Source organism: Gadus morhua, chromosome 4, assembly GCF_902167405.1.
Source record: "Gadus morhua chromosome 4, gadMor3.0, whole genome shotgun sequence".
Taxonomy (NCBI): domain Eukaryota; kingdom Metazoa; phylum Chordata; class Actinopteri; order Gadiformes; family Gadidae; genus Gadus; species Gadus morhua.
In genome coordinates this window covers 11878206-11888404 of record NC_044051.1, presented here as the reverse complement: position 1 = coordinate 11888404, position 10199 = coordinate 11878206, and the positions used below count along the sequence as shown (strand labels likewise).

At 42.1% G+C, this 10199-nt stretch overlaps 2 protein-coding genes across 2 annotated transcripts in view; both read right to left on the bottom strand.

Annotated features, from left to right (window-relative positions):
- Nucleotides 1–59: 59 nt before the first annotated feature.
- On the bottom strand, nt 60–3072 carry ssna1 (Sjogren syndrome nuclear autoantigen 1). Its single transcript, XM_030354001.1, has 3 exons — nt 2673–3072; nt 1339–1538; nt 60–400 (listed from the first exon to the last, which is right to left on the bottom strand). The coding sequence occupies exons 1-3, from the start codon at nt 2722–2724 to the stop codon at nt 308–310; spliced, it is 345 nt and encodes a 114-aa protein (XP_030209861.1). The 5' UTR covers nt 2725–3072; the 3' UTR covers nt 60–307.
- A 2291-nt stretch (nt 3073–5363) lies between these two features.
- LOC115541257 (LIM homeobox transcription factor 1-beta-like) overlaps nt 5364–10199 on the bottom strand; it is a 15338-nt gene continuing 10502 nt past the window's right edge. Inside the window, exons 4-8 of the mRNA XM_030352934.1 lie at nt 9900–10102; nt 9340–9417; nt 8732–8798; nt 7412–7588; nt 5364–6717 (exon numbers count right to left, since the gene is read on the bottom strand). Of these exons, the coding sequence (XP_030208794.1) occupies nt 6560–6717; nt 7412–7588; nt 8732–8798; nt 9340–9417; nt 9900–10102 (683 nt within the window). The 3' untranslated portion in view covers nt 5364–6559. The remainder of the gene's footprint in view (nt 6718–7411; nt 7589–8731; nt 8799–9339; nt 9418–9899; nt 10103–10199) is intronic.

Below are 10199 nucleotides of genomic sequence, written 5' to 3'. Positions count from 1 at the left end.
TCCATCCCTGGGCTGAAAGGATCATAGCCAAAGAAAAAAATCACACTTATCCTTTAAGAGATACTTTCACAATATAACATTTATTGTGTCTAATCCAAACGTGAATGCATAAACTAAGCACAGGAGATAAAGTCACGACACCTTTAATATAAAATCATACATTTTTGTACAAAATAGGTACCATTTCCTATGTAAACACTAAATAAAAAAATATATATTACAATTAATCCCAAGTAGTTCTTAAGACCTCCGAGAGGGTGCTGCAGGTTTGACCGGGGTTGAGGTGTGTGTGTGTGTGTGGCCTTCGTTAGTGGCCCTTTGACCGTGGTTCAGTAGCTTTGCTCAAGTTTCCAGCTTCCTTCTTCAGCACACTCAGAAGGGTTTGAGAACTCTCGAGGATCTGGAAAGACAAAAACTGAAAAATGACTTCAATATTCACCATCACACTGTCAGCAATCAAGTTTTTGGAGGGGGATCTCTATCCTGTTCCCTTTTCTAAAACAAAAAGGGATGACCTAAGTGACACATCCAGTAAACACAAACATGCATTGCGGTATGCATGCGCATGCTGGCCTTGTGAGCCATGTTGTCTTTAATCAGTGCAGCCTGGAGGGTAGCTGTCAGGGAGTGCAAGGATACCGTTTGTCTTGGAACTCCCTTGGTCAAACCACACACCAGTAATAGAGTGCTGCTGATCCAGCATGTAGGCCCACTAGGGCTTACACAATGCAGCATTCACCCTCTATCATATTGGTATAGGATCAACACAAACCAACATGCACATGGCAGGACAAAAACGACCAGTAATCGGTCGTATTTAAAGAGCACTTTTCAAGGCACTCAAAGCACTTTACAGAGTGTGTGCGCGTGTGTGTTGACACCTCATCCACTACCAGTGTTTCGCACCCATTTGGGAATGCTCACCGCACAATCACAGTCGAGGTCAGGAATGATGCAATCCAATTACAGACCAGAGGATTATTAGGGGGCCATGCTGCCACGTTGTGGGACGCTCGTTTTGTTGCACGGGATTGACCAAGATCATAACAATCATCATCCTCTTCATTATTTACATCTATTTATACCAAAGTATATAAATAAAATGAATAACATATTTATAGTTCAGGGTCCAAAATGAACACTTGCCAACAGCCAATGGAGGATGGACTTGACCATTTGGTAGGTGAACACAAATGCAGGGTATTCTAAAACTATTGCCAGGGTGGTAGATTGTTCCACTCTGTGGTTGTTCCCCTCCAGGGCAGCTAAAAAGACCAAACTGTTAGCGTTGGTTGTGGACCCCATGTTTTGAGCGTGTCCCTCCCCGTCGGAGCACACCTTCATGTAGGCGGCCTCCGTCTCGGCGATGGTGCGGTCGAAGGTGGAGCGGGCGGCAAGCCGCTGGGCCAGGCTCTCATTCACCCGGCTCAGCTTCTCCGTCAGGACGCGGATGTCGTGCTGCAGGCGGGACTTCTCCTCCTCCTCCTGTTGGATCTGACCGTTGAGCTCGTCCCGCTTGGAGCACAGCTCCTCGATACCTGGGGGGGGGGGGGGGGGGGGGGGGGAAGAGAGAGAAGAAAAAAAGAGAAAGAAAGAGAGAGAGAGAGAGAGCGAGCGAGTTTTTTTTGTGTTGACAAGAGTCGAAATCAACATTAAGGGGAAAAACTAAATTCATGTTAAATAATGTCCATTGATTTATAAAAAATATAAAAAGCCTACGAACAAGGACAATATGAGCAAACAAATGCTTTTACGAGTCTGAATATATGGCTGCGTCCAGGCAATATTGTCCCGATTTGCCATGTCTCTAGTACATAGTAAATGTGAAATAAAAAATGTGGGCAGAACAGAAAAGTGTGCATCTTATCAACCTTCGTTTACAGATCGAATATCAGCATAATGCGATGTGTACTTTAAATGTTATGCTGAATTACATTTCATATTGATAAAAAATAACTGCATCCCTCTATACTGAATATGCTTTGGATATCCGTATCAAAAGCGCCATTGTTATGATGGACATGAGTTTGTAACTGAGGCCTCAAAGCAAAAGCAATCCGTGACAGACGTTAAGAAAACTGTCCAAGCAAATGGCAACTTTCTCGGGCTGCCGACATAAGTATTATAAACCTTAATTGTTGACTTCAAGTTTCAAGTTTATTCATTCATACATACATACATACATACATACATACATACATACATACATACATACATACATACATACATACATACATACATACATACATGAATGGGTCCCCCAAAATAAGCTATTGAAAGCTTTTGGGCGGGGGCCCAAGGTTAATGAAAGCAATATCAATCAATTTAGCGATGCACAATGTGGTACCATGCAAGAAAACATAAAATAGTGCAGACAATCAAGCATACAAATACATACAATCAATCATACAGTACATTTAACTTAACAGTACACACCAGTACACACGCAGAGAGCTTAAGACTTCTCCAATCAAGGAATACAGACATCGCCTGCATAATCTTCCTAGGTTAATCAGACCGGTCTGTCTCCGTCAACCCCTGTACATTAGGCAGAAGGTCAGGAGAATAAATAAATACACTATAAACGTGTGTAACGTTACCTGAAGTGTGTTTGGATTTGAGTTGTGGAATATTACAAATATCCTCTGTGATTTAGTTTGTAAACGACCTACATTTGACCAGCTCGTTGTTGTAGGTCTGCAGCGCGGCACCCTGCTGGGTCATATCGCCGCCTGTCAATCAGCTTTCCCGGGCTCCTCGCCCGCGCGCCCCAAGCTGTCTGACAGAAGTCTGGTGGGAGCTAAAAGTCGGCAAGTCCTGTATACGGTTAGACGTTTCTGGAATATATCAACAAAAGGTGTATCCAAAAAAACAGAACGAGTATAAAAAAAGGCTTGGCTGTCACATTTGCAACGTCCTACACTCTATTGAACAAGTTTCCAGGACAACTAACTGAGCTAACTCCTGATGCTTCCGCCACTATTTTAACTTCCGCCACATTCTGACGTCGCTATCCTGCGACATCCAACGTCACTAAGGCGACAAAAGAGAGGGAGGCTCGCAGGCTCGCCCGGACACCTAGCGGTATCACAATATACCTAAATTAACTCTTTTTTTTGCAATTAAATAAACGCATCATCGAAAGCCAATCTATTCCGGTATTGCTGAATGCCATGTATGAAAGGATCCAAGACTGAAATCTTGCATAACGTTGCTACATGTGTGAATAATAACTAGCGATTCCTTGAAGGTTATACGGTACCTGTTATGAACTCTCGGTATGTGTGGAAGAGGAATATTAGGAGAGGGAGGGATGACACACACACACACACACACACACACACACACACACACACACACACACACACACACACACACACACACACACACACACACACACACACACACACACACACACACACACACACACACACACACACACACACACACACACACACACACACACACACACACACACACACACACACACACAAATACAAGTGTATTTCAACCAGAAGTAACCATTAGAGGGCAGCGTTTCTGCGTTACTGCTGTCTTGCCAATTAGAGTGCCCGAACATATTTCGATTTTGACAGCATATTTCAATTCTGACAATGCAAATCGATTTCAGGACCAAACCTTTCTAAATAGAGGACTATGCCTTACTAAGTATTTATCAATTACATTTAAAGGTTTGAGATGCCTTTACCATCGCAGCCGTGCAAAGTACGAAGTAATCTACCTCACTGAAGCTTGTAAATACTTAATTCTTTATTAATGCTTCAAAGTTGCAGATAGTAACTTATTTTTATTGAATACAAAAAAAAAAGTCGAATCTACCTCGAACGGTTTGGTAATTTCTCTTCCTGACACAAAGAAAATAATCAGTCTGAATAGCGCACCTTCTTCAGTCCCGCTGGTGACGCGACTGGATCCAGTCAACAATCGTCTCACCTCGAGGTGAGATCGATTGTTGTTCAAACCTGAAAAAGAGAGCATGTCGGTTTCCAAGCGCTGTCAAGATGTCAGCCGTTATGCATGCAAAGGTTCAAGCAAGGGTTTAGGTTGTAACGTTATAGGAAGACGTTGTCGCCTATAGGAAGAACTCGGTCATGCTCAGCAGAGTGTCAAGCCTCTCTGGATCTCCCTCCCATGAAGTCAGATAGATTGGCCCGCTGATAAGACAGGCAAAGTAGTGTATTGTCCCAAGGCCCCATAGACACTCACTGCTCATTGGCATGAAGCTAAGAGACTATATCCTGGGGTAGGGCTTAGTTTATACATATAGATCTATAATTATGTTTATAAATCAAATAGACATAGCATTGCAGATACATATTCACACACACACACACACACACACACACACACACACACACACACGCACACGCACACGCACACGCACGCACACACAGACACGCACACACATGCATGCGCATGCACACACGAATACGCACATGCTTGCCTTTTTCCAATCTTTACAGTAAAACACTTGAATCCCAATTAAAAAAACACAGGTGGAACTAAATTAAAACTAAATAGAAAAAAACTGTTCGGGGATAGAGGTAGTAGCCTATGTCGCAAACATAATAGATTTATTTCAGGGAATTGCAAGTGGCCACTCTCCTGTGTATCACCTGGTTAGTGTTTGTCAGTCGTTCTCTTTGAACCCTTTCGGATGGCGCGTTTCATTGTGCAGTAAGCTCCAGACATCTGTTTCCCCACCTGTAACTTCCACCTGAATTAACCCAGAAGACAGCATCCACCGCATTGTCAGCATAGAATGGAGTTGTTGTATCAATCTTTTTACAATCGTTTCACGGCACTGAAGGGTTTGTTTGTTTTTTCAGGCGGGATTGAGTGGAGTGGAAGAAATCGGCGTATTCCACTCTTAATAATCACTAGTGTTGACACAAAGTGTAAAGAAGTTATTGGCTGTGTGTCGTTAAATATTGGGGCCATCTGCTAGCAGGAAAGGGATCAGAAAGAATTGTAAACGTTGATGTTTATCGACCCAGAGTAATATGAATCAGTCAGGTCAAGATTAAACAAATAGCCTATTGCTAGATGAAGGAGAATACGTTCCAGTCTAGAGGAGGTTGTTGTATTTGTGATACGATATGTGATAGGATAAATCTGTACATGCACATGCTTAGCTTCACTATGCACATGTTATTTCTATAAAAAAATGCACATATAACATTTCGACAGACAGTGGACAGACATATGTGGAGACAAACATACAGACAAACAGTAGGCCTACTGGGGGATATAACTGGTACATAAACTAAAAGGACATTTGAATTTCCCATTAACGATGTGACAGAGTAGCATTTTATTTATAAATATACAGTGTACAGAAATGCGCTGTTTGAATAAAATTAAAAGAAAAACGTTTTAAACCATTCTTCTAAATCAGTCAAATCCTGGGATTTCAAACATGACTCGAATACATGAAATAACACGCAAATAAACAAAAAGTTAAGCTTTTTCCATTGTCATTTCTGAGATTTTCAAATGAGAGTGTAAAAAAATAAATAGTGCAATGGTACATAGCGGACAAAACATTTTTTAATAAATATACATTTGGTTCGGGTTTTTCTTTGAACATTACATTTATTTAAACAAATAGTTCAAGTCAGTATCAACATGCAACATACCTGTTTTAGCTATATACCATTTTAGTGTATAATCTGGAAAATAAGTCCCTCATGTGATGTACAGAAAATAAACAGAAACCCGTTTAAAATGCCAACGTTCAAATGTGTTTGCAATATGATGCGGTATAAAAATCTAAATTACTGACTGTGATATTTAATTTCCAACAATGCACATGCACTGTATGCAATAGGAGTAAATATCACCAAATCATGGCTTGTTGGAGGAGCAGAAAACTTTTTTTTTTACTTTCTATTGTTGAAGTTTATTTTCAGGTTGCCATACTAGTAGTCGGAGTTGGTAGTAGAGACACACAATGGTAATTCCACGTAAACACATTTGTCAAGTCTGACATCTCCGGACCAAATTAGCAAATAAAAACTTGTCTTGAACATCTCAGTTCATTTTCAGTTCCCAAGGGGCGTTATCAACCAATCTGACCAAATTGCCTGTCGACGCAATTGGATAGCCCTCAACCAATCAGAGCAACGGAACATGTGCCACAACAGTGGCAGCAATCTTGGTCCTCAACGGCATTATAGTGCCCATAGTGCACGGCTCTGAACAGTCGTCATATCAAGACCGCTCCATATTAGATAAACAGTTGTGATTGGCCCGACACGGAAAAAGGTCAGCTGGAAATCTGTCTGAATGGGAGGGGGCCAAGACGCATATTCCCGAGCAAAAATAACATGTAGTCATGTAGTCACCCATGTAGTCCTTTTCTTAATGTCATTCCCTCTCTTAAACTACTTTCCTTTCGATAACGGCAAAATTCGCCTGTCCAAATTAGCATGTCCACCAAAAAAATGGCGTTATGTATTTTCCAGCAACGAGAAGCGGCGAGGGCGAGGTCCTTGCAAACAGAAACTAGAGCCCCTGGGTCACTGGTGGGCTGTCCTCAGGAGGCAAAGTAGGAGCTCTGCATGGTGTACAGACAGTCAATGGGGTTCCCCAGCGGAGTGGGGAAGAGGCCCAGGCCAGAGGTCGTCACCAGGCAGTCACTCAGGCTGGTCAGGGAGGAGTCGCTGTCCACGTCGTTGAAAATAGATCCGGGTCCTAAGTAGCACAGTGATTGGTTCGTCAGAATCCGCCGATAGGTTATAGGGTTAATACATTGTGAAAAGAATAACAGGTGAATTTAAACAATCGTTTGGTACTTCCCCTATCTGAACCCTCTAGACATTGATCTACCCAGGATGGAATGGACTTTTATGCTGGGCACCTGCTCTCTCCTGTGATACAGCGCTGTCTCGATGGACTTTTATGCTGGGCACCTGCTCTCTCCTGTGATTCAGCGCTGTCTCGATGATTTACCATAAGCATGATAACCATGGGAATCCATCATGAATTTCCCCAGACATACAAACATCTGCCAAGCTTAACTGGTCAAGGTTGAACATGCTATGGGTGGTGTGGCTATTGATCAACTCAATATCAGTCATGAGAGATGTGCGATACTATCCGGTTTTCTTATGAAGATATTGTATAAGACGGAAACCAACTGAAGAACTTTGATGTTTGAGATTGTCTTCCCACCAGTAAAGGTTATCAAGCTCTGGCAGAGTTTGTGTTTGCCGTTAGCTAATTACACACTTCCAGATCCCGTCTCTCTAAAGTCATATTTGGGAGAGTATAGTTTCCCCAAATATTCCAGATGGTCTCCCTAACCCCTAACTAACCAATATGTCCACTAGGTGAATAACTTCGATACAGCACAATTTCAACGTATTCAACAGATTCAGCTGCTCACCGTAGGGATACATGTGATCTCCCGGCATCTGGGGCGGGGTCAGGCTCTGTTGGAAGGGTACGTCATGGCTGTAGCCTGCGTTGAGGTCCACGGAGTTGTTTGGCCGCTGCTCTCGAGTGGCGGGCAGTTGGCCTGAGTAACATCTGTGCAGACTCTCCATGCAACCTGAGATCCCCCCTGGAACACAAGAAGGGGACTTGAGGGCTGCATTCATACCAGGGAGTGTATGCATTTGGTCGGTTTTTTAACAGCACACATAACTGCTATTACTTAAAGTCATGTTCACTATGACTCATGAAATGCGTTGTTAATGAGGTCACCAAATAAAATACAAAAAAGGAAAAGAGTCTCTTAATAATTTATGTATTTTTCGATTTCTCCGCCTGTGTTGGTGATAAGGAGGGGTGATGTTTGTTGATTTATATCTCATTATTAATCTGTTACGATTATTGTATTATTATATTCACTGTAGAATTGGATGTGATTTGCAAGCTAATAAATACATTTTTCCAAACACCAGCCTGTAATGTCCCACCATGTTCTTAAGCATCCTGTCACCATATATCTTTTAATTTCTGCATTTCCTGGATACGTCCGTGCGCACACCAGCCGACAGCATAATCAACTCTATTGATATGTCAATATTGACAATATGGTGGTCACTGAGACGTACAAAATGAGAGCTTGGAAAAGCAGTGAGTCACTAATCTAGATTGTCTGTTCATATCCGCCGTAGGCGACGCTTCCAAGATCCCTGCTGATAGGAAAGCCTGATACTTCACTACCGTCTCTAAACAGACGTGTGTGATGGGGCGTGAAGATAACCGTATGTAAAACCCCTGGTAGTCAGGCGTAAACATAAGAATAAATAACTGGTCTATCTAAACGTATGAACCATATTTTACACCGAAAGGTCAGGTGCCTTACCAGTGTTTGTTATGTTTATAACTGGTTGACGTAATATGTTATGTCTCATTGTCTTTTGCAATAGTAAACAAATGGGTTATTACTTTTTAAGCAACTAACTCATTGTGTTATTAATTACAGTATAACGATGTTACACTCAATCATGATGCTATAATTTTTGTTATATGTATATATATATATAATATACATGTATTATATGGTATATTATATTATATGTACGTTTCGCAGGTCAGAATCGAACCTTGGTCAATTTAGTATCGGCATTGTGGTTGGCATGTTAGTGGTTGGAGCCACCACACAGAATGATGAGGTTATTGAGAGATATTAGGTTTTTGACTGCTATCCTAACCAACACACATAAAGACACACATCACCATAAGCCGAACCCTTTACCTTGGCCCAGCCTGTTGCTCTTCTGATGATCCAGCTGTTGCTGTTGTCTGCGGGCCAGCTTCTTCATCTGCAAGCAAACAAGAGACACAGGGTACAGGGCTTGGTCAATGGCACACAGGTGGATTTATCGGGATGTGTCTGAGAGAGTTTAATCCCCTTATTTAATAATGATATATAGTAGTTGGATATATACTGAATGTTCTATGGTGCATTCAGTTTCTGCATTTGTCTATCTTCACATTTCTGTATGCTAAAATTGAATTGAGTTGATTTTATAAGCATAATACATTCATGTATACTGCAATACTTCATCTAGACTTTAATTAGTTGATAATCCAACTACACCATTTAAATGTTTATGTTATAGAACCCTACTACACGGTGGTTGAACAAATGTGTTCCAAAAATAAAAAAAATAAAAGATTGCCAAGCGTTCATAAAGTTATTCCAAAGGACAATTTGAAGGCCTACATACAGCGTCTACTATGGTCTGTATTTGTGACGGTAATATATTCCTAAAAAGCAGTTCAAAGCTTGCGATGACAAGTTCTAACTGTAAAAAGCTTTTCTTTTCTTCTTTTATCTCTAGGATCTGACTTGTTCCTCACCTTGGCTCTCTGGTTCTGGAACCACACCTGCACCACTCGCACACTGAGGCCCGTCTCCATGGCCAGGCTCTCCCTGACCTGAGGCAACACCAAACACAACGTCACCCCTAAACCACTGGCAAACAGCCTTGTAGAAAGATGAGTCACATGGCATCGGCCCGGGGATAACCATTCATTAGCAGGAATACGATTCAATTGTCATGGAGAACGCAAAAGAAGAAGTCAAACCCAAATATCATAAGCCTCATAGCGTAATTGCCCAAGTCATATATTAAGGTTCATCTTGTATTTAACGTAAAAATGCCTGTCTTAGGCAGATAGTGTTGATGGAATGTAAAAAGCACTCTGATTGGCTTAGGATATAGCCAATGGAGCACAGTGAATCAGCTGCATTAGGTGAGTAGAGTTAGGTCAGACATCACCATTTGGCCAAAATATGACTTTGGCAATCATGCTATGAAGCTAATGATATGCTATAATTCCACCAGCGCGGAACGTAAAGTGCATAAACAAAGTGAATCGATCGGCCATCCTGGATCGTCAACAGAGCGTCCTGCTACCTTTCTGCAGGGCTTGGGAGACACCTCGAAGGAGGCCTTGAAGGTTCTCCTCTGAGGGGTGCTCAGGATGGTCCGGGGACGCTTGGGCCTGCGGGGGTCTCTCCCTCCACCACTGGCCCTTCTGTGGCCCCCAGTGGCGGTGGTGGGGGGCCTCTCTGGCTTCCCGTCCTCATCGTCGTCATCACCATCACCATCACTCTTCTCTGCATTAAAAAAAAAGAAGAGAAATGGTTTGTGATTCCGTTGTAGTTGTGGTCAACGTCCAATAATCCTTCGATCTCCGAAACAGATAATACGTAT

Coding starts and splice junctions, on each gene's coding strand:
- ssna1 (XM_030354001.1), bottom strand. CDS start 2,724: ATGACCCAGCAGGGTGCCGCGCTGCAGACCTACAACAACGAGCTGGTC. Junction 1,539..2,672: donor CAACAACGAGCTGGTCAAAT/GTAGGTCGTTTA, acceptor CCCCCCCCCCAG/GTATCGAGGAGCTGTGCTCC. Junction 401..1,338: donor CGGAGGCCGCCTACATGAAG/GTGTGCTCCGAC, acceptor TTGTCTTTCCAG/ATCCTCGAGAGTTCTCAAAC.